This window comes from Talpa europaea (assembly GCF_964194135.1).
Source record: "Talpa europaea genome assembly, chromosome: 8".
NCBI lineage: Eukaryota > Metazoa > Chordata > Mammalia > Eulipotyphla > Talpidae > Talpa > Talpa europaea.
In genome coordinates this window covers 87,882,329-87,907,052 of record NC_140075.1, presented here as the reverse complement: position 1 = coordinate 87,907,052, position 24,724 = coordinate 87,882,329, and the positions used below count along the sequence as shown (strand labels likewise).

The following is a 24,724-nucleotide window of genomic DNA, read 5'->3' as shown; positions in this document are numbered from 1 at the left end:
TGAGCGAACGGCTCCCGGCGCCATTAGAGAAGAACAAAGACCCCGGGAGACGCGCACACAGCTTGGGCTGCCGGTAAGCTTGCGCGGAAAGTGGCGCGCTCGGCGCGCTTGAAAAGCAAGTGCAGACCAGGATTGTGGCTGCCCAGGTCCCCGCGCCTGCGACCTAGGCTTGGGAGACGACCTAGGTTTGCGGGGAGCCGCGCGGAGGTCCTCACTGAGGTGAAGGTCCCTCCCTGAGTAAGCAGGAACCAGGCGCCCAGGCACGGGAGCGGTGCAAAAGGCGCCATTCCCGCGCCACTGAACTGGGCTACAGCCCGCGTCCTGGAACTGAGGGCTTTGGAACTGAGACCCAGGGCACGAAATTAGGGGCGTGGGTTCCCCACGACGGTGGGGCATAAGGCAGACACAGCACCCCAAAGCCATTGAGGTGTACCCTACCATCCCCGCTCTGCTCCCTGTCCCACGGGGTGGAAAATCAGCTCCCCAAGGGCTCTAGGAGAGATCTCTGGCGCCACCTAGCGACTTGAAGCCAGCAGAGGCTCCTGAAGGAGCTAGAGGCCAGCTGGGGAGTTAGCCCACACCCGGCCCCTTCCGAACAAGTAGTCTGAGCCCACAGGGAGAGCGAGCACCCACAGCCAGGGCAGACCAGGCACGCAGAAGAGTGTGCCTGAAACCGGACGCGCAGGGAGTGTGTCCCACATCACCATCTTGGAACAGGGACATTTCTTCAGTAAAGACTACCTGCAGAAGGCTTCCTCAGGAGCCAGAGGTGAGCGGGGGAAGTTCGCCCACGCCAGACCCCCTCTGGCCTGCAGTCCAAGCCCAGAGGGGGAGCAGGAACCCACCGCCGGGGCAGACCAGGCGCACGGGGGAGTGTGTCCCCACATCGACATTTTAGGACAGGGACCTTTCTCCAATAAAGACTGCTTGAAACTGACAGATGACTCCTGGAGGAACCAGAGGGGAGCAGAGAAGCTCACCCAAGATGCCGGCCAGTCCCAACTACACAGTGTCCCAACGCATACGGCAAATTAGAAAACAGACAGTAGGGAGGAGAAGAACCACACGCAACCTAGCAACTCTCCAGAGAAAAAGCACACCACAAAAAGAAAACCAGCCCCCAGATTGCAACGACAGTACCTTGGAAGAACTTCTGAGCCTTCCAGAAAGAGAATTTAAAATTGCCGTGATTAAAAAACTGACAGAAGTCATAAAGGAAAACAATGATAAGGGAAAAATAATCAACGATCAGAAGAATGAAATTGAGTCCCTAAAGAGGGAAGTAAAAGAAATGCAGGAGATCAAAGAATTAGTGGAAGAACTAAAGAATTCTGGGAAAAGCAATGAAAGCAGAATAGATGAAATGGAAGAACGAATAAGTAATCTTGAAGACACAGAAATAAAAAGAACCAAAACAGAAAAGGAAAGAGAAGTACGAAGGAAAAAGAACGAGGAAAGACTTCGGGAACTATCTGACTCCATGAGGAAAGGAAATATAAGAGTTATAGGAATACCAGAAGGAGAGGAGAGAGATGTAGGAACAGAGAAAATATTCAGAGATAATTGAAGAGAACTTCCCAAATGTGAAGAAGGAGCTGAAAATTGATATACAAGAAGCAAGAAGAACACCAAACTTCCACGACGAAAGAAAAAATACAGCAAGACACATAATAGTAAAGCTCCCAAGAATCCAGGACAAGGAAAAAATAATGAAGCTGGCAAGAGGGAAGAAACAGATAACATTCAAAGGAAAGCCAATCAGGCTGACATCAGACTTCTCCGAAGAAACACTACGGGCAAGGAGAGAGTGGAGGGACATAGTCAACAGACTCCAAGAAAACAGATGCCAACCAAGAATACTCTATCCCGCAAAGCTCTCCTTCCTCTTTGAAGAAAGAATATGGACCTTCCCAGACAAACAGAAACTCCGGAATTTCATTGCAACTAAACCCCCACTCCAAAAAATACTACAAGGAGTCCTAAAGCCAGAACCTCAAAGCAACGAATAACAATGAAAGAAGGCCAGAAAAAAAAAAAGTTATTAAAAGAATAAATAAATAAAATCAAAGGAAAGACAAACTCAATGGCAAATACAGATGTTAACATATCAATATTAACTCTAAATGTAAATGGACTAAACTCTTCAATAAAAAGACACAGAGTTGCAGCCTGGATTAAGAAACAAAACCCAACCTTTTGCTGTCTCCAGGAAACACATTTAGCTACAAAAGATAAAAATAGGCTCAAAGTTAAAGGATGGAAAACAATCCTACAAGCAAATGGACCATAAAAGAAAGCAGGAACAGCTATACTTATATCAGATAAAACAGATTTCAAACTCAAAAAGATAAAAAGAGACCCCAATGGTCACTACATTATGATCAAGGGGACAATACTTCAAGAAGAAATAACACTCATTAACATATACTCACCAAACGAAGGAGCACCAAAATATATCAGACAACTGTTGTCCTCTCTGAAAACAGACATCAGAGAAAACACGTACGTAGTGGGAGACTTCAACACACCACTATCAACAATGGATAGATCAACAAGACAAAAAATAAGTAAAGAAACCAAAGCTCTAAATAAGGACCTAGAGCAATTGGGCTTAACAGACATCTATAGAACACTAAACCCCAAAAAAACGGAGTACACATTTTTCTCAAGCGCACACGGATCATTCTCCAGGATCGATCACATACTGGGGCACAAGACAAACATCAACAGATACACCAAGATTGAAATCATATCAACCATCTTTTCTGACCATGAAGGCATCAAACTAGAAATAAACCATAAAAAGAAGGCAAGGAACTTTCCTACCTCATGGAGATTAAAAACCACACTACTGGAAGACCACTGGACTAATGAGGAGATCAAAGAAGAAATTAAAAAATTTTTTGAACTGAACGACAAGGAGGACACCAATATCCTAAATGTATGGGATGCAGCAAAAGCAGTAATAAGAGGAAAATATATAGCAATAGAAGCTCACATCAAGAAACAAGAAAGAACTCAAAGAAACAACCTAATCTCGAAGCTCAAAGATCTAGAAAAAGAACAACAAAAAAACCCCAAAACCAGTAGAAGAAAAGAAATAATAAAAACCAAAGCAGAAATAAATGAAATTGAAACTAAAAAAACAATCCAAAAGATCAATGAAACCAAGAGCTGGTTCTTTGAAAAAATCAATAAAATAGACAAACCCCTAGCCAGGCTCACAAAGGAAAAAAGGGAGAAAGCACAAATAAACAGGATCATCAATGAAAGAGGAGAAATCACAACGGACACAGCAGAAATCAAAAGAATAATCAGTAACTACTATGAACAGTTATATGGAAACAAGTTTAACAATCTAGAGGAGATGGACAAATTCCTACAACGCTACAATCACCCAAAGCTAGATAAAGAAGAAATAGAACACCTAAACAGACCAATTACAATTAGCGAAATTGAAATGGTAATCAAAAACCTCCCCAAAAACAAAAGCCCAGGACCTGATGGATTTACAAATGAATTCTACCAAACATTCAGAGACGAATTAGTGCCTATCCTTCACAAACTCTTCCAAAAAATTGAGAAGGAAGGGACAATACCAAACACGTTCTATGAAGCCAACATTACACTAATACCAAAACCGAACAAGGACAACACAAAAAAGGAAAACTACAGGCCAATCTCCCTAATGAACACTGATGCAAAAATCCTCAATAAAATTTTAGCCATCAGAATCCAACAATGTATCCATAAGATAATCCACCACGACCAAGTAGGATTCATTCCAGGGGCACAAGGATGGTTTAACATCCGAAAATCAATCAATGTTATCCAACACATCAACAAAAAGAAATATAAAAACCATATGATAATATCAATAGATGCTGAGAAAGCTTTCGACAAAGTGCAACACCCATTCATGATAAAAGCCCTTGAAATTCTTGGGATACAAGGAACATACCTCAACATCATAAAGGCCATCTATGACAAGCCAACAGCCAGTATCATTCTCAATGGTGAAAAGCTGAAAGCAATTCCATTAAGATCTGGAACAAGACAAGGATGTCCACTCTCACCACTGCTTTTCAATATAATACTGGAAGTCCTAGCCAGGGCAATAAGACAAGAGAAAGACATCCAAGGAATCCAAATAGGAAAAGAAGAAGTCAAACTATCACTATTTGCAGATGATATGATATTATACATAGAGAACCCCAAAAACTCCACAGAAAAGCTAATTCAACTCATCAATCAGTTCAGTAAAGTGGCAGGATACAAAATCAACACGCAAAAGTCAGTAGCCTTCCTATACACAAACAATAAATCTGAAGAAGAAGAAATCAAAAAAACCATCCCTTTTGTTATTGAAACAAAAAAAATCAAATATTTGGGAATAAATCTAACAAAAGAGGTAAAGGACCTATACAAAGAAAACTATAAAACACTGTTAAAAGAAATAGAAGAAGACACAAAGAAATGGAGAGACATCCCCTGCTCGTGGATTGGAAGAATAAACATTATTAAAATGGCCATCCTTCCAAAAGCAATATACAGATTCAATGCTATTCCAATCAAAATTTCAATGTCATTCTTCAAAGAAATAGAACAATTATTGATGAAATTCATATGGAATCACAAAAAACCCCGAATAGCCAAAGCTCTCCTGAAAAAAAAAGAAGGGAATGGAGGCATTACACTCCCAGACTTCAAACTATACTACAAAGCCATAATCATCAAAACTGCATGGTATTGGAACAAGAACAGACATACAGACCAATGGAATCGAATAGAAAATCCAGAAATAAACCCACAGATTTATGGTCAACTAATCTTTGACAAAGGAGCAAAGACTATGCATTGGAGCAAAGAAAGTTTGTTCAATAAATGGTGCTGGGAAAACTGGGTCGCTACATGCAAAAGAATGAAGCTTGACCACTACCTCACACCATACACAAAAATCAACTCAAAATGGATTAAAGAACTAGACATAAGACCTGAAACCATAAAATATATAGAAGGAAATATAGGCGAAACACTATGTGATTTGCACATCAAAGACATCTTTACAAACACATCACCCAAAGCAGTGATAGTGAAGGCAAAGATAAACAGCTGGGACTACATCAAATTAAAGAGCTTCTGCACAGCAAAAGAGACAATAACAAAAACAAAGAGAAACCCCACCAACTGGGAGAACATTTTTGCACCCAACACTAATGATAAAGGACTGATCACAAAAATCTGCAAAGAGCTGATGAGACTCAACAACAATAAAGAAAAGAATCCAGTCAAAAAATGGGCAGAAGAGCTAAAAAGAGACTTCTCTGAAGAGGAAATGCAAATGGCCAACAGGCATATGAAAAAATGTTCAACATCACTTGCCATCAGGGAAATGCAAATCAAAACTACCATGAGATACCATCTTTTTTTTTTTTTTTAAATTTTTTTTTTTTTTTAGAGGCATGTTTTATTTATTTATTTATTTACTTGTTCATTTGTTTTGTTTATACATGCACTGGGTACAGTCAGAAGCGCAGGAGGGTGAGAGAATTCACCAGAGCCAGAGCGGGGAGCTGAGCAGGCAGAAGGACCGAAGGACACTGCTGAGGGGAGCAGCGGGCGGCAGGAGAGGTCTGCGCGCCATGTGGGACCCTCCTCCGGTGGCCTGGGAGCAGCCAGGGATCAAACTGGCGCCACAGAGGTCGCGGGCAGCTTCGCAACCCAGCGCTCAACCGCTGCGCCACCAGGGAGGCCTGAGATACCATCTTACACCAGTGAGAATGGCACATATTAAAAAAACTAGCAACAACAAATGCTGGCGAGGGTGTGGAGAAAAAGGAACTCTTCTGCACTGTTGGTGGGAGTGCAAACTGGTCCAACCAGTGTGGAAAGCTGTGTGGAGATTTCTGGACCTACTAAACATAGAGCTTCCATATGATCCAGCAATTCCACTCCTAGGTATTTACCCAAAGGACACAGAAACATCAATTCCAAAGAACACCTGCACCCCTATGTTTATAGCAGCACTGTTTACAATAGCTAAGCTTTGGAAACAGCCCAAATGCCCAAAAATAGATGACTGGATCAAGAAGATGTGGTACATATACACCATGGAATATTACTCAGCATTCAAAAAAGATAAACACATGCAATTTGCAGCAACATGGATGGCACTGGAAGGGATCATGCTCAGTGAAATAAGCCAAAAAGAAAAAGAAAAATACCGGATGGTCTCACTCATAGCAGGAATCTAGAAAACTTAAATAAGGGACCAGGAAAATGAATAACTATAAGAAAGTGAAAATCAAAATCAACAAAAAACTATGAACCAGAGACACTTTTAGGGGGGCGGGGGCGGGAGGGGAGGGATTGGGGTCAGAATGGGGGGGCTGCAATTGTATGGGGAATATAACAATAAAATTTATTATAAAAAAAATAAATAAATAAAAAGGAATTAACTTTAAAAAAAAATAAGTATTAAACAACTGACAATATAGAATATATATCAGTTATCAATATAATATGTTGCTGTAATAGATTAGAAACTCTAACATAGTCAGGGTGATTAGACAAACAGTAACAAAAGTGAAAAAAAAACTGCCTGAAACATTATCTTTTAGAGATTAAAAATATCAGTTTAATGGTGGAAGACTATGGGTGCTTTTTTTGGTGGTGGGAGAGCTACCATGAGAGGAGAAATCCCATACTCCCAAAAAATTAACAAGAATGTAAAACAGTGCACTTCATTGAAATAATTATTAAAAGTAACAATAAAAATAAAATACATATATTATTTTACATAATAACCAAAAGCAATGTGTGGTCATGGGCTAGATGATGAACTAAAAGAAAAATAGCCATTAAGAATTTTTAGAAGAGGGGCCTCCCCTGGTGGCGCAGCGGTTGAGCGCTGGGTTGTGAGGCTGCCCGCAGCCTCTGCAGCGCCAGTTCAATCCCCAGCCACCAGAGAGGGTCCCACCAAAAAAAAAAAAGAATTTTTAGAAGAACTGGAGAAATTCAAATATGGACTCTACATTACATAATTTTAGCATTCCAGTGTTAATTTTAGGGGTATGATAATGCATGTTGGTTATGTAAAAAAGTATCCTGTTCTTAAAGAGATAATGCTGATTAGAGGTAAAGTATCATGCTATCCAGCTTTTGTATTACTTTTAAAGGTTTATATATTATATATATCTACACACAAAAAACAAAAATATAAACGTATCAAAATGTTATTATCTGGTAATTACAGGTAAAGGGTATAGAGATGTTCATTTTATCATACTTTCAATTTTTTTATAAATTTAAAAGTTTTAAAAATAAAATGTTACTTTAATTATAGCAACAAGAAATCAATTCCACTACAAATTATGATCTTATAAAATCTTTCCATTTTAATATACTTTAATAGATGTATCAAAAATTCCCCAGTATGCCAAGTTATGAAAGGAAAGTCATGCCTACCGACACATGTGCTTGAATTGCTGAAACATCCCTAGAAACACTTGTAGTAACAGGACCTTGTTTCTGTGCTTCTCCATCACCCAGCATGACAGCAATAGTCTCAGCCAGAGCTTCATTTACAAAATGGGTGATCATGTCTGAATTTACAGGAATCCCAGCATCAACAAAAAGCTGGAGGGCACCACAGCTTGTTCCTTCCACTAAAAAATGAAAGAATTTCAGAATAAGTGTGTGTTCAACATACATGTCACCAAATCTTAATACTATAATTTTCGAGATGCAAATATATGTGTGTGAGGGCTTGGGAGGAGGAATTAAAAGTGAAAATGCAAACTTATCGACTAATTATGAAAATGAAAAAAAATGGTAACTTACATAATGAACAGCTTCACTGAACAAACCAAACAATTGGAGGAAAAGGCCCCCCAGATGAAAATTTGCTTATATGGCCTCATCCCTATCACAAGAGAATTCAGTGATAAAAAGGTTTTTCATCTACATTAAATGCTCTCATCTAAAAAGAATCTACATATCCAAGAATAAGGCAACAAAAAACTCTGTGATAGATATAAATGAAACACAAGGACACAATGTGGAGGGTTTTAGAGAAAAGGCAGCTCTTCATAAAGAGCTATGAAGGCAAACCTTCCTTTCTTCTTTTTTTAGACACATCAGTTACTAACATTATAGGCTAATCCACCATTTATTATATTAGTTCAGGTACTTGTTATTAAAAGCTATAGGAATATTAATTTACTAAATGGGCTGAACTTTTCATTTATATGAATGTATATAAAAACCAAGAAAACTTTTTTATAGATTTTACTAGATTAAAGTGGCAACATTTCTAAGCTCTATATGGGAAATATGTGGACAGTGGTCTACAGGAACTTTGACAGATGTGAGCTCTCCAAAGAAGATTCGTTAAGTGGTACAACTATGGCAGCAATATCCAGAATTCCCTAAAAATTGAGTATAGGTATCTTGGGCTCACCTGCTGAAGGACAAGTAATTTACCCTCGAGTTACCATCATGAAGACTACCACAATCTCAAATTTATAATTGACAGGATATGCTGATACATCTTTTTAGTTTCTATGTTCACCTATTTAGCATGGCCAAAAAATCAGAACATCTCTCTGATAAAATACAAAAGTCCTACCCAGACACAGGTAAAACAAAGAAAATACACATGCTTTTAAAGAGAAAAGAACAGGATCTAGATTAAATAATCTGAATTAATTTATCATCAGTAGCTCTCATACAATCTGAGAGCTACTACAATAATGATATAAACAAAGTGCTATGGGAAATAGAGAAATTTGGAGTAGGGAGAGGATGGAGAATGGTATATGTCTGAATGCTTCAGTATGAAATAAGGGAGTGAGGAAGAATTAACTTCCACTACAGAAAACTGGGAAGTGATATTAGAAATAAGGGTTTATCTTTTGTCAGCTGAGGACTACTTTATCTACAGAATACATATATTCACAAAGACCTAAAGGTTTTGTTTTTAAGTAACAAAAAGGTTAGAAGATTTCAATTCACTTACCAATGTCAGAAGTCAATGGTTCACTTGTCTCACTGACTGAAACACTGACATTAGCTATGGCCTGTTGTTGGATTGGAAAGAGCCCAGAGATAATTCTCGACATTATTTCTTGTTCTACCCTGGAGGATCAAAGTTAAAAATTTCTGAATTTGATTGACATGTATAAGGTATTAGAGAGTTCATTAAATCAAACTAAAATCTTTTAGATTAGTCTAATGAAGTATTTTGAATTTAGGAGTAATGTAAAACAAGGCTTAGGTCAATGATATCCAGCATATGATGCACCTAAAATGTTGGATTCCCTATCTGAGAGCACACACATAAAACTACGCAAAATCAGAGCTAGCCCAAAAAAAGTCCAGTCCAAGGAAATAAATATAGACTGTACTACAGGTAGCTTTCCTCTCAAAGAGAAAATTTATTTCCAAGGTCTTTTTTGGGAAGGGGAAGAGGAGAGGAAACACAAGGAAACTCTTTCTGTACATTTCTTTAAAGCAGCTAACAGACTGCTTAAATTTATTATGCAAGTGACAGATGTTCATTGTAGAATAACTAGAAAATGTATAAAAAATTATAAAAATTATTAAGGCTCACTCATTATTTTAGATTCAGGGGTAGACACAGTTAATTTGGGAAATGTTTTCAATTTTTTCCCCTATGCACCTATGAGTGATGTTTTATAAACTGGTTATATTAATATCCTACTTCATTTATGTACTAGCATATTATTAACATCTTTCAACATCATTAAATATTCTTCTACCCAATTCTTGACAACTTTACTAATATTTAGCTGTTTATTCCATAACTTCCTTAAGATTTCTCTCAGGCAAAAAAAGGACTAAGAGTTTATAAGTTATATAAGGAGCAAAAAGGATAGAGCCTTATTTATTTTTTTTTAAAGATTTATTTTTATTTATTTATATAAGCACTGGGTACAGTCAGAAGCGCGGGAGGGTGAGAGAATTCACCAGAGCCAGAGCAGGGAGCAGAGCAGGCAGAAGGACCAAAGCACATTGCTGAGGGGAGCAGCGGGCGGCAGGAGAGGTCTGCGCGCCATGTGGGACCCTCCTCCGGTGGCCGGGGAGCAACTGGGGATCGAACCGGTGCTGCAGAGGCTGCAGGTAGCTTCGCAACCCAACGCTCAACCGCTGCGCCACCAGGGAGGCCCAATAGAGCCTTATTTTTAAGTGCTTTTTGTGCTAAGTATTCTAGGTTCTACTAGCAGAACCATAACTATTTCCTTAGGATAAATTTCTAGCAGTGAATCAATGGATCAATGAACAAGTAGTATTTCTGAGGCTTCTGTTACTTAGTAAGTCTCTTGTCATATTAGATAGCCTAAATATAAGTATTTAAGGACAGAAACAATGCCTCCAACAATATGTTAAACCCTTAGTATTGCATCAATAGTTTCCAGTGACCATTGCAAATAGAAAAGTTAATGAACAAAAGGAGATAAGGAAGATTTTCTACGAAAATACTACTACTTTCCATTTATTACAATTGTTTACACTAACACTACTGTAACTCACCACTGAATTAAATTATTTTCCAATGTCTCTTTCCTCTGAATCACTTTATCCAGAACATCAGAAGTGGGCTGAAGAACAGAAGCAACTGGTGGAAATGGGGGACCATTATATTTTGTAGAAACAGCTTTCACACCTCTATTAAACTCCAGAATTGGTTCAGAGTATTCTGGAATTTCATCACGATTTTCCTCTTCCTGGTAATAATAAAAACAAAATTAATATATTCATGTATGTGTTCAACATTTATTGAATTAGAAGTATAGGCAAAGTGAATCAACACATCTTAATTAATCAGCAGCATTTCTAGGTAGTATCACATCATTTACAATAAACACATTTGTCATACAAATCCACTGAACAATTATTTTGTCTTTTCAAAACTCAGTATCATTTTAAAAAGCCAAAAAACAAATTAGAAAATTACTACATAAAATTCGTATTTTCCTGAGCCTCCCTGGTGGCACAAGGGGTTAAGACACAAACTACAAAGCTATCCACAACCACTGCAGCACAAGTTCCATCCGCGGCCAGCCAGGGAACAACCCACATGGAGCAGCAGACCTCTCCTGACTCGCCCGCTGCTCCCCTCAGCAGTGTACTTCAGTTAGTCTGCCTGTTCTGTTCCCCATTCTGTCTCTGGTGAATCCTCTCACCCCACCATGCCTCTGGCCTGTGCCCCAGTTCTTGTATGCATAAATAAATAAATAAATCTTAAAAAAAATTCATATTTTCCTCCAGAAGTTTACTAACTCATTATAATAAAACTGGTGCTTCCTAGTATCTCTTTCATCTTGCAGAACCTATAATTTACATTTAAATACACAGTTAAGTCATCTTGCAAATTATTTTTACCCTAATATCATGACTAAGAGTTATTTCTAGAACTTTTAAGCACTTTATTATGAAAAAATATCATACATGTTTAGAAGTAAACAAAACAGTCCTCATGCACTAAATCTGTTACATGAAAATAACATGAATTCCATTTGCACTTAAACATTATCAAGCCATGGCCAAACTCTGTCATCTATACTAACTCTAACCAGTTTCCCCTTTTCACATCATTTTGAAATAAATCAGATAACATGTATCATTTTTACCTGCAAATAATTCAATATGTATCTCAAAAAAAAGTTAAGACACTTTAAATATTGTAACTCAATACTATTCTCCCATTGAAAAATAAATCCCATGGTGCACTCTATGGAAAATGGTACAGTGTTTCCTCAAAACAAATAAAATGGAAATGCCACGTAAAACAACAATATCATAGCACGCTATTTACCCAAAGGATATGAAAACGCTAATGAAAAGATTACGTATACGCTTTCATACTCTTTCACAGCAGCATTATTTTTTACAGTCAAAGTCACAGTACCAGCCTAAATGCCCACCAACAGAAGACTGGATAAAGAAATTATGGAATATTACTCAATGGCCTACTTCTCGGGTATTTAAAAAGATGAAATAGCACATTTACAGACAAAACGGATGGATCCTGAGATAATTATGCTAAGTCAGAAAGTGAAAGAATTATCAGATGGTTTCACTTGTTTGCAGAATATAGATAACCAAAGACAACAAACTAGCAAACAAGAAGACTAATTCTTAAATTCTGTGGAAAATATTGTTACCAGAGAGGTGGGGGAGGGAAGAGGTGAGTGAGGCATGTGAATTGCTGTGAAACTATTCTTAAAAAAACTAATCCTAAAAGATAATCACATGGAAAAATACCGGTAAAAAATATTTTCTCATAGTTTTTAAGGTTTCTTACTTGTATAACATCAATTACTTCATCAAAGTTTGTTCCTGGAAACTTCACCTCCTCTTCTTCTTCTAATTTCATAAATTCTGGGGTCTAGGAAAGCATTTTCAGAAAGTTTTTATTGTGCTTAATGCACATATTTCTACCTATAGCATAAACTTGTAATTATACAGCCATATCTTATAAATTTACTATCCTGTTCAGAATTAATAAATAAGACAAATCTATTCTAGTCCTCAAGCATTGGATCATCATTTTGAGAGCTAAAAAAAATTAAATAACACTTTTTCTGTAAAAGACACCATCAATAATTAACAATTGACCCAAGTCAATTAAGTTGACATAATTATAATTTCCCTCAGTTAATATTAAAAAACTGTTTATATTTGTAGATATATAACTATAGATATACTGAAAGTCATAAAAATACAGATAGTGAATTATTTTAGAAAGATATATAAAGTAGCTAATTTACAAATTCAGCAAATAGACCTCACAATTATAAGCTAGTCACCAAAATCCACAAAACCACTTCTTGAGAATAGAATAATAACCTCCAAAAAATATTATTTGTAATCATGTTTTAACAGACTTCTGGTGAAAAAAAGTATTGATGAAAAAATTAAACTAGGCACAAAGACCATTATATATTAGTATTACTTTACTAATTCTGATTGTGAAAAATTGTTAGTGTTCTGCCTCTTCTTAAAATCTATCTTGATGGCCAAATTTGCTTACAATAGATGAAATGTGGGAAAATTTACAGTTCTATCTTATTTTGTAGTAAAGTCATAACATCATTATTCAGTAGCAAATAAATACTAAGAGGAAATTCATATTTTTGCAACATGTCAATAGTATGATAAAGTAATACCCAAAATCATGAACTCTAATCATCCTTATAAAATTCACATTCAAGGACCTCCCTGGTGGCACAAGCAGTTAAAGTCAGCGCTATCAAGCTATCATCAGCCACTGTGGCATGAGTTCAACCCCAGCGAGGGAGCTAACCCACATGGCACAGCAGATCGCTCCTGTTGCTCACTGCTCCCCTCAGCAGTATATTTCAGTAGATCCACCAGTTCTCCTCTCCACTGTCTCTGGTGAATCCTCTTATACCCCATACCTCTGGCCTATACCCCGGTTCTTGTATGAATAAAAAAAAAAAAAATCTTTAAAAAAATAAAATTCACGTTCAAAAAAACTGTAATTCTCATTTAAATCAAGATTCTTCTCCAAAGAGAAAGTCTTCACATATGAAAATTACCAAAGTTACCAAAAGACACCATAAGGATTATCACTTTCAGAATGTTTATAAATGACAAGCTTAAACACATCTTGTTTTTCAAGTTGATAAACAAATCCAGATTCATATTGAATATCTTTTACTTAAAACCTAAATTATCACAATAGATTATGATGGAAGTCTTTTCATGTAGTAACTGTTAAAGTCTACAGTCAGATTTACTCAAAACCAAATGATAAAATTCTGAACAATACCTGTATCCAGGTTTTCAGAGGAGGAGATGCTTCTTTGGGACTAGACAGGGAAGGACTGGCAATAGCACTACCATTCGAAATGCTGTCAATATCTACGTTGGGTAATATCTGAAACAAACACAGCCCAGCCTTCTGTTCATCATTTTGAGTCAAATATTTGTCAATCTATATATTAAATATATAGATTTAACTTTGAAGTCGATGGTCAACACATTTTTGTAATTATGAAGGCATATTTTACAAAATTTGGGAAATAAAGAGGAAAGACACAAAGCTCATTATCTTAAGATAATTTCATTTTCCCTATTTCCTCTATCTTTTTACTGTCCACTTACATTACTAAAATATGATCAGTTTTAAAGAACAAAAGATGGAAGAAAAATTATCATAAAGCATTATAATTAGATTTTAAGTACTAAAGTAAGTCAAAGATTTTTCCTCAAAACTTTCAGCTCATGTACCCTGTCGTACCTGTACAGTAAGCTGAGGAGGATCCTTTTTCTCAGACTTCATTTCTACAACTGCTATGTTAGGTTTCTTTACTCCAATTTCTGTTTTCTGAGTTGATGGAGGAATAGAAGTAGTCACTGTTATAGGGTGTGGCTTGTTTATAATTACTCCTCCAGGTGGCATGGAATCACTATTACTTTGGGTTTGTCCTAAAAAGTTTGGGGGAGAAAATGAGCCAACCATTTCAAAAATATAGAAAATAATGTCTAATATACTACCTAGATCTTTATGACTAAATTCTCACATGAAAGCAAAGTATTATCTGCAACCATCTTTCCTTCTTATCATTACCACTGTCAACACATCACCATGCCATCCTTTGAGCGACAATTCATATTTATTTGGCTTTGAGAAGTACTATCTAACGTAATCCTTAGTCAAAGCCTATGAGGTATTAATATTATCTCCATTTTATACTTAAGTGAACAGATGTGTAGCATAATTTGCCAAAGTATAATAGTTTGTAAGTAGCAAAGCAAGGCCTAAAGTATATTGTATTTTTAATCCTCAGATTGTCACAGAGCAACAACAGAATAAATTTCATTACAGAAGTAAAACCAACGAGACGACACTGGTGTTTGACTTATCAACAAACAGCATATAGACCAGTAACTATCACAGCTGCCAAAAACATGCTTTCACTTCAAAAGTTGCACTTGTTTCCTATGTTTCAAAGTTGAGGGACAATGTATTTGAAGAAAGCACAGACTGTAAGGCCAGACTGCCTAGGTTTGAACCTTGAATCCACTAGCTATGTGGCCTTTGACAAATTACTTAACTCCTCCATGTCTTGGTTTCTTCATCTATAAAACTCATACATTAACATGGGCTTTATAGGGTAAATTAAATAATTTTTTAAATTTTATATATTTTTTAATCATTCTTCATTTTTGTACAATGTGTGCTTTCTCCTCTCAGGTGTAGTCCCTGGGAAATTCCCATCACCAATTCACCTGTGCATCATCACCATAGTCCCTTGTGCTCTTCCCACCCGTTTTGATCTCTCTCCCTCCTCCTCCCCTGTAGAATGTCTCTGATTTATAGTTCCCTGTTGATTTTGATTTTTAATTTATTTTAATTACTTTTTTTCCCCCCCTGATCCCCTAGCATGCACAGGTCTGTACCTGGCACACAGTAAGGACTTTGTGTTAGCTGTTATATTACTAGAAGGCATATTTGAGCAGACATTAGCTACTAAATTAACAGGCCATGAACTTTAAAATCAATAATAAAATATTCTCTCACTCTGAAAATTATTCAAATTTAAATCAAAATTCAAAAAATGGCACTAAAAGAAAAAAATAGATAACTAGATTTGAAGAGGCAGTTTTTACAACCATGAGTCTAAGAGACCCCAAATACGTAAATGATCAACTATTGGTGTAAAATGCATAACTATGCAATTTTTACTTCTCACAACCTAGTTTAAAAGTAGCCAGTAGCTAAAGTACTGCCCTAAGACATGATGACTCTAACAAATCAATCAAAATGATTCAGTTCTTTTATTATTATGAATGTCTACAACATGTCTAAATATTTATTTTATCTACACAAGTACTATAAACAACAAAAGAATGTTAGCTGTGAATGAAACTGTAGCAGGAACCCACCACTTTATATTGTCATTATACAAAGACACATTCTTGCACAAATATAAATAACATATGAAGAAAAAGGTAGGTGACTAGTATGTCAGGACTATTTTGTAAGTTCTGCTACAGCTAATAAGAATTTAAAATTTACCAAAAACATTTTGTGTGTCTTACCTAAAAGAATTGCCATAGGAATCAGATGACCTTCCAGTGTACCTGAAAGAGTAGGTATTTCTCTACTAGGGCTGAACAAGTACTGCTGATCACCAGAAGGCATAGTAACAGAATGTTGACGTTTAGAATCTATCTTCTTAGGTTTTATTGCGTAAGAGTCAGTTTGTGTTCTTATTGACTTGACTTTAGTTCCTGTTGTAATCATCAATGGCAGATATTTTAAAATATTGTTTGAACATCTATTCTCCAGTAATCTAGAAATATAGCAACACAGAAAGACCTCATTCTATATAACAAGATTATAAGGTTTCAAGCTACAAGTAACGTAAACCAAGAGTTGTCACTTTTTCTTAACTGGCCAAATAGTAAATATTTCAGCCTTGTGAGCCACATGATTTCACTTGTAACATCTCAATTCTCCCAGCATGAAAGGAGTCATAAATAACATAACAATGAGTAAACCTATGTTCCAATAAAACTTGATTTTTGAAAATAGGCAGCTGACCTGCAGGCCATGGTCTTCAACCCCTGAATAGCTAGTGTCAAAGTGTTTTACTGACTGCACAAGTTGAAAACTTCAAAAATAATAACCAAAGTCAATATAGTCAATATTTAACTAAGAGTTACATTTAAATATATGAGGGAAATGGTAGAGAGGAGTCAAAAGATACAGTGACAAATGAAGATACTTTTAGAGCCTATAAGACAAACAAAAATTTTTTTCATCTTTGCTACTTAAGGCTCTCTGAGAACAAATAAAAGTGCAAAAGCACACATAAGTACCTTTATGATACATAGAAAGGCTGATCTTTTGCGTCAGAAAGAACACTACTAAGAACTTCAAAGAAATGGCTACTTTTCCTAGATTATAATTTAGATTGCTAAAGACTCATCAGTCCACAAATATAAATTTTATCATATGTTATCTGAAGATACTATTTAAACCTGTATTTTTCCCACTTTTCTATCTTTTTTTTTTTAAAGATTTATTTATTTATGCATAAAAGAACTGGGCTTCAGGCCAAAGGTGTGGGGAAGAGAGGATTCACCAGAGACAGAGTGGAGAGCAGAACAGGTGGATTGACTAAAATACACTGCTGAGGGGAGTAGCGGGCAAGTCAGGAGAGGTCTGCTGCACGATGTGGGTAGCTCCCTGGCCAGGGATTGAACTCATGCTGCAGTGGCTGCAGCATAGGTTGTGTCTTAACACCCTGAGCCACCATGGAGGCCCCACTTATTTCTATCTTGTGGCTTATATCTATTCTATTTTTCTTCTACTCTCCAAAGGAATTGTATTTCCATTCCTAAGTATTATATTTTTTGGAGTATATTTATAATAAATAAAAAGCAAATGTTAAACTTTACCTATTAAACTGATATAAAAAATTATATTTACCACAAAAAAAAAAAAGAGGTTCCTTACCTTTAACACATTCTATTACTTTTGGTCTCTGTGGTTTGGACTTGGGAGATGGAGAATTAAATCTGAGATATGGTCCTTTTTTAAGAGTGCTGCGATGGCCCTGATAAACTGGTTTTCCATAAATTTGTATCATATAATCCTCATCTTGTGTAACCGGAGCTCCTTTCCAAAATCCCTATGTATACACAAAGTTACTCAATTCCCCAGCAAAAATGTCACCAAAAACTTACCTCATTTATCTAAAAGCTTTTGCCAGCTTAAGTATTATAATAAGAATGATCAGGTCAGAACAGTGCTTTACTTTAAATGGTTCTTAAATTCTAGACATAGTTTTTAAAAGCATGAAAATTAAATATAAAAACCATCCACACAAGAAACATGAAGGTTCTTACATTACTAAGCATATTTTCAGTAACAAAAAATAAGATTTAAAGACATTTTACATATATATTACATTCAAATACAATAAAATAATACAAATCAAGTCTTAAATGATTTTCTAAATTCCTGATCCCACTTTCAACCACAGTCCAAATGGCACAAAAAGGTAGCATTTGTTGAGCATCTACTAAGTGTTAAGTATTGAATTAGATAATTTATTAATCTGCCCAACAACCCATGTTTGGCATTAAGAAAGTTACAGATTACTTAGAGCAGCCAAAAAAATTCCTTCCAGGGCCTCCCCGGTGGCACAGCAGTTGAGCGCTAGGTTGCGAAGCTGCCCGTGGCCTCTGCAGCGCCGGTTCGATCCCCGGCTGCTCCCTGGCCACTGGAGGAGGGTCCCACATGGCGTGCAGACCTCTCCTGCCGCCCGCTGCTCCCCTCAGCAGTGTACTTCGGTCCTTCTGCCTGCTCTGCTCCCTGCTCTGGCTCTGGTGAATTCTCTCACCCTCCTGCACTTATGACTGTACCCAGTGCATGTATAGACAAACAAACAAACAAACAAACAAACAAATAAATAAAAAACATGCCTCTATAAAAAAAATAATAATAAAAAAAAAATTCCATAGCATGTAGTATCGTGCCTTCCAATTACTATGCACTATAATAAATATGTTAAATTGAAAAATAAACAAAAACATATGTTTATACACACACATACACACACATGGGGTGAAATAAAATCTTTAGTATCATGAACCAGAGAACTTAATTTTTGGAATAGCTCTAGCTATACCTGCTATAACTAAAATACTGTGATTCTAAGTGAGAGACCTCAGAAAGAAGGAATATGTATTTTGTATAGTGATTTTCTACATTGTGCATATCCCAAATCCTAAACTCCAGTAGTTTACATTTAAATAGTTCTTCGTATTTCTAAAATATTTTCACACTTACATCATTATTTGCATCTTAAAGGAAATGACCGATTATAATGAAACATTTATATTACCAAGCCATGGTGGAATCTTACTTCTTTTCTGTCTTTCTGTAAGCTTGAAGCTGGCATGTTCCTTATATATGGATTTCTAAAATGCTCCTCTGTTTGTCTTTGAGAATATTTTCTTGGATTTACAGTACTTTTTATGGTTTTTTCTTGTGTGTAAGGTTTAATATCTTTATTCATATTCTGAGCTTTCTTGGCTCTTTGATTCTTCTGATCAAATCTCTTTTGTTCATAATCTTTTCTTTCCAGTTCATCCTTAACATAACAAAAATGAAAATGACTTAAAATCTATCCAAGAAGCAAGCTTAAATATCAAAAGCAATAGAGTTTATTTTCAACCATTAGAGAAATGGAGTTTAACAGTTTTAAATGCAGTAGAAATAACATTAGAAATCTTGTAGGATATTTTCCTTTTAAATAACTGGTGTTTTTACTTTGGCAAGCTAATGGTTTTAAATCTGCTGTCTTGAAACATTTTGTAAGTAGTACATTTCTTTCTTTTCTAAGTACCTTAGATAAATTTTCCTTTAAATTGCTGATATTTCAGTTATTTAACAGTTTGTCAGATAAGAGCCATATATAATTTATGAGATGAAGAAATTGTTTAAGTAAATGAAATTTATTATTAAGTAAATATAAAATTGAATGACTGAAATTAAGAGCTATAAAGTGGACTCATATATAAAGTATATATTGAGAGTTAAATGTGATAATTATAAATTGGAATAATTATTTTCTCCAGAGAATTCACTAATCAGTTTTTTTCAATACCTACCTGAATTTCTGCAGAAATAGTTTTAATCCACTCATCCACAGTCTTTCTGATTCGAATCTTCTCCGACATCTCTCTATAAAAGAAAAAAATAATTTTCTGAAGTCAGCATTTAACATACTGGGGACAGAATCTAGATCAGATCAGATCACTTATGTATCAATAGTTATGAATTTACCATATAGCCCAATATGCTTCATCCAAAAAGAAAAAAAAAATGCTATTAGTTTTTATCAAATGTTGGAAGAAAACAGCGCCTCTCTGGTAGTGCAGGGGTTAAAGTCTCAGAGCTTTCAAGATGGTCAGCCTCTGTGCATGAGTTAGATCCCCTGCCAGGGAGCTAACCCACATGGTGCAGCAGACCTCTCCTGTCTCACTGGCTGCTCCTCTCAGCTGTGTATTTCAGTAGATCCACCTGTTCTGCTCTGTACTCCGTCTCTGGTGAATCCTTTCAATCCCCTGTACCTCTGGCCTACACCCCAGTTCTTGTATGCATAAATAAATAAATCTTTAAAAAAAAAGTTAGAAGAATGTTTGAAAGGCATATGTAGACCCCAGAATATATCTACCAAAGAATGGAAGAACAAAAGGAAAATTTACACTTGTAAAAAAGAATACCAACATGTATATACACAAATTCCAACTTTGTAAGTCTACATCTTCAAAAGCACCGAAGAAACTTTACTAAACATTAAAATACATTGAGCAAAATTAAATATTTAGAAAAAATTAAGAATGGCAAGAACTGGAAGTTTCATAAAAAAATCTTGGGATGCCAATATCTTGTCTTACTTGTTGGTAGATAAAGCATTAATAAAAGAATACATGGCAGCTCCATCCTTTGCACGAATAATAGCTTCCAGATTTTCTTCAAGTAATTTTTTATTGTTTTGTACTCCTCTCAGAATCTTCTCAGCATCTTTCAAAACTGATCCCTTACTGGTTGTTTGAAGCTTAATGGAATTCTGTGGAAAATCAGCAAGCTGCGACATAATCAAAGAATCTTTTGGCTTTGAAAGAAAAAAAGAGGCAAAAATGTTACCATGTAAAATGCATGAGTTTACCCTTGAACAATGTGAGGATTACAGGTGTTGACCTCAACCCAGTCAAAGATCTGTTTATAACATTTGACTCCCCAAAAACTTAATAGCCTGCTGTTGACCAGAAGCCTTACCAACAACATAAGTAGTACCATATACTTTGTATATTACACTTTATTCTTGCAATAAACTAAGCTGGAGAAAAGAAAGTGTAATTAAGAAAAATATAAGGTGGCCTCCCTGGTGGCACAGACGGTTGAGTGCCACACTGTGAAGCTGTCTGCAGCCTCTGCAGTGTGGGTTCGATCCTGGCTGGCCAGCGAGAATCCCACATGGCGCAGCAGACCTCTCCTGTCATGCCCGCTGCTCCCCTCAGCAGTGTATTTCGTCAGTCTGCCTGTTCTGTTCCCCGCGCTGTCTCTGGTGAATCCCCTCACCCTCCCGTGCATCTGGCCTGTACCCCAGTTCTTATATAAAAATAAATAAATCTTTAAAAAATAAAAAGGAAGAAAAGATACATATAGTACTGTATTTGCTGATACCATAAGTTTACATCATGTTTATAAGAAAATCTGCATATTACTAGACCCTCCCCCATTCCTGAACCCCACACAGTTCTAACTGGTATTGTTCGAGTCAACTGTAAATAATTTCATCCAAACAAGAACTAGTACTATTGTTGAGGTTATAACCTATGCTAATATACTCTAAGGACTCAATTCATCAAACTGAAGAGTCATGAAAGAATAATTGGCCTTTAAGGCTTTTTTCTATTGAGAAGTAGTAATGTGAATATTAAAAAAATAGGACCAGGAAATCCACAGCAATGCTTAGCAGTCCAGTTGCCAATGAAAGCTATAGTTGGTGAAGAAAACTAAAACAAAATAAGAGCAAGTTGGCTCTAGGTAAGCATGGCAGACACAGTACTTTTCCCCTTTCTTTCTCTCCAAAAGAAGCTGGAAATCTAGAGGTGGTCATGTGGTTCAGTCCAAGCCAAGGAATAATAAGTAAAAATCACTTCATGAGGACTTCTAGAAAAGTTTTATGGAGAGAACAGACTTGGTTGACAAAATATTTTCAGTGATTTGTCTTTGCTCTTTTTCTATCTTGATAACTTTTATTTAATAATTTTTACCTTTACTAATCAATAATTTTAATATTTTCTTTCCCATTTACCTGGAGTATTCCATTTGTTTCTTTCTCCTTTTGGCCAAGATCATGAAGAACATCATCAGACTTCTGCAAAGCCACCTTAGCTATTCCCAGCTCTTCATAGGAAGGAAATCTTTGAGACGATAGAGTGTCAATGCTGTAAAAGATTTTGTAAAAATAGTTTCCTGAATTTTTATAAACTCTGTAGAAATATCTGATCACACACAAAAGTCTTTGATATACTTAGCTACAAAAGGTTTTTCTCTGAAGAAGCTAATATGCAGAAGCAATTCCAGAATAGTGGAATAAAAACCTCTAAAAATCTACTCCTCCATAAGAACACAGAGAATATAAAAAAAAAAAAAAATTGTCAAAATCAATTTTCCAAAACCAACCACCCAATACTATTTATTCAAGAAAAATGGCTGACTCTGACAAAGAACAGCAAGCTTTATGACATTTAAGGTTGTCTCATTACCAAAACATCTTAACCAATTCTGTGGTACCCTTGAGAGTCAATAGTTTTACAACCAGTGTAGCTGTGAAAACCAACAGACTCACACTACTACAAAGGGAAAAATGGGGCCTCCCACGTGGCACAAGGGTTTGAGTCTCAGCACTATGAAGCTATCAGCAGCCACTGCAGCATGAGTGGATACCTGGCCAGGGAGCTAACCCACATGGCACAGCAGACCTCTCCTGTTTCACCTGCTACTCCCCTCAGCAGTGTATTTCAGTCAATCTGCCTGTTCTGCTCCCCAATCTGTCTTCCCCCACCACCTCTGGCCTACACTCCAGCTCTTTTTTTTTTTTTTATTTTTAAAAAGATTTATTTATTTATTTATACAAGCACTGGGTACAGTCAGAAGTGCGGGAGGGTGAGAGAATTCACCAGAGCCAGAGCCGGGAGCAGAACAGGCAGAAGGACTGAGGTACACTGCTGAGGGGAGCAGCAGGTGCAGCAGGAGAGGTCTGAGCGCCATGTGGGACCCTCGCCTGGCGGCTGGGGATCGAACAGGCACTGCAGAGGCTGCAGGCAGCTTTGCAGCCCAGCGCTCAACCGCTGTGCCACCGGGGAGGCCCCTATCTCTACTTCTAATCCAGTTTCCCCACTCTGCACTAGATTATTTTGGACGGACAGTGCAGATATCAATTTCTCAGAAACAGATAATCTGCATTATTAAAAATCAATAATACATATTTTAAGATAGATAAATTCATTTTACAATTGTATTATAGAGGAGGAAAATACATATTATCAGCAGAAAACTAACTACATCTAAGATAATTTTTTTAAAGAATTTTTTTTAAATATATTTTTTATATCATTGTTCATTTTTATTTTTACTTTTTTATAGAGGCATTTTATTTATTTATTTATTTGTTTGTTTGTTTTGTTTATACATGCACTGGGTACAGTCAGAAGCGCGGGAGGGTGAGAGAATTCACCATAGCCAGAGCAGGGAGCAGAGCAGGCAGAAGGACCGAAGTACACTGCTGAGGGGAGCAGCGGGCGGCAGGAGAGGTCTGCGCACCATGCGGGACCCTCCTCCGGTGGCTGGGGAGCAGCCGGGGAACGAACCGGCGCTGCAGAGACCGTGGGCAGCTTTGCAACCCAGCGCTCAACCACTGCGCCACCGGGGAGGCCCCATCAAAGATAATTTTTAAAAGAAATGCTATAAATGTTAAAATTCATAGAGAAATTTCAGAAACATGAACAAAGCTCTTTTCAATATAGCTTTTATTCTAATCTCTTGTTTTTACCTGTTTCTCCTCTCAGGATTCCATCCTATTTTTGACCTAGGTAGTGAGGATTTGTCAGAAGATTCACCTTTTCTTGTCAAAGAATCATGATTATTCAAAATTTGTTCCAACAGTCTTACATTTCCTGTAACAGAAATCAATATTATTTTTCAAATATAATTGATTTATATAATCATAATTAATTAATTTTTTAAAAAGATTTATTTTTTTATTTTATACAAGAACTGGAGTACAGGTCAGAAGTGCAGAAGGGTGAGAGAATTCACCAGAGCCAGAGCGGGGAACAGAACTGGCAGATGGAGAGAAGACACTGCTGAGGGGAGCAGCAGGCGAGGCAGGAGAGATCTGCTGCGCCATGTGGGGTTCTCCCCCACCAGCAGGGAATTGAACCAGCGCTGCAGAGGCTGCAGACAGCTTCGCAGTGTAGCGCTCAATCACTGTGCGATCAGGGAGGCCCAAAATAAATAAATCTTAAGGGCCTCCCCGGTGGCGCAGCGGTTGAGCGCTGGGTTGCGAAGCTGCTCCGCGGCCTCTGCGGCGCCAGTTCAATCCCCGGCTGCTCCCCGGCCACAGGAGGAGGGTCCCACACGGCGCGCAGACCTCTCCTGCCGCCCGCTGCTCCCCTCAGCAGTGTACTTCGGTCCTTCTGCCTGCTCTGCTCCCCGCTCTGGCTCTGGTGAATTCTCTCACCCTCCCGCGCTTCTGACTGTACCCAGTGCATGCATAAACAAAACAAACAAACAAACCAGCAAACAAATAAATAAAGCATGCCTCTATTAAAAAAAAAAAAGATTTATTTTTTTATACAAGAACTGGGGTACAGAGCAGGAAGCAGAAAGTCCGTTCTAAAAAAAAATCTAAGGATACATGCTCTAAAATGATCAATCTTGGGCCTCACAGGTGGCGCAACTGGTTGAGTGCAGCGCTGTGAAACTGTCTGTAGCCTCCGAGGCGCCGGTTTGATTCCCGACCGGCCAGGGAAATTCCCACATGGCGCAGCAGACCTCTCCTGTCTCACCCACTGCTCCCCTCAGCAGTGTATTTTGGTCCTTCTGCCTGTTCTGCTCCCTGCTCTGTCTCTGGTGGATTCT

At 37.2% G+C, this 24,724-nt stretch overlaps 1 protein-coding gene across 4 annotated transcripts in view; it reads right to left on the bottom strand.

Moving 5' to 3' along the window:
* Positions 1 to 24,724, bottom strand: part of KIAA0586 — a gene marked incomplete at its 3' end in the record, with an annotated part of 90,203 nt that overhangs the window by 59,198 nt on the left and 6,281 nt on the right. For 3 of the 4 annotated variants that reach the window (XM_084241100.1, XM_084241101.1, XM_084241102.1), the window contains exons 5-17: positions 23,634 to 23,757; positions 21,894 to 22,002; positions 20,470 to 20,687; positions 19,681 to 19,753; positions 18,933 to 19,160; positions 17,519 to 17,693; positions 16,096 to 16,287; positions 14,291 to 14,478; positions 13,820 to 13,927; positions 12,329 to 12,412; positions 10,555 to 10,748; positions 9,020 to 9,138; positions 7,468 to 7,667 (exon numbers count right to left, since the gene is read on the bottom strand). In XM_084241100.1, coding sequence (XP_084097226.1) covers positions 7,468 to 7,667; positions 9,020 to 9,138; positions 10,555 to 10,748; positions 12,329 to 12,412; positions 13,820 to 13,927; positions 14,291 to 14,478; positions 16,096 to 16,287; positions 17,519 to 17,693; positions 18,933 to 19,160; positions 19,681 to 19,753; positions 20,470 to 20,687; positions 21,894 to 22,002; positions 23,634 to 23,757 — 2,012 coding nt within the window. The remainder of the gene's footprint in view (positions 1 to 7,467; positions 7,668 to 9,019; positions 9,139 to 10,554; positions 10,749 to 12,328; positions 12,413 to 13,819; positions 13,928 to 14,290; positions 14,479 to 16,095; positions 16,288 to 17,518; positions 17,694 to 18,932; positions 19,161 to 19,680; positions 19,754 to 20,469; positions 20,688 to 21,893; positions 22,003 to 23,633; positions 23,758 to 24,724) is intronic. The other variant, XM_084241103.1, reaches the window with a different exon arrangement.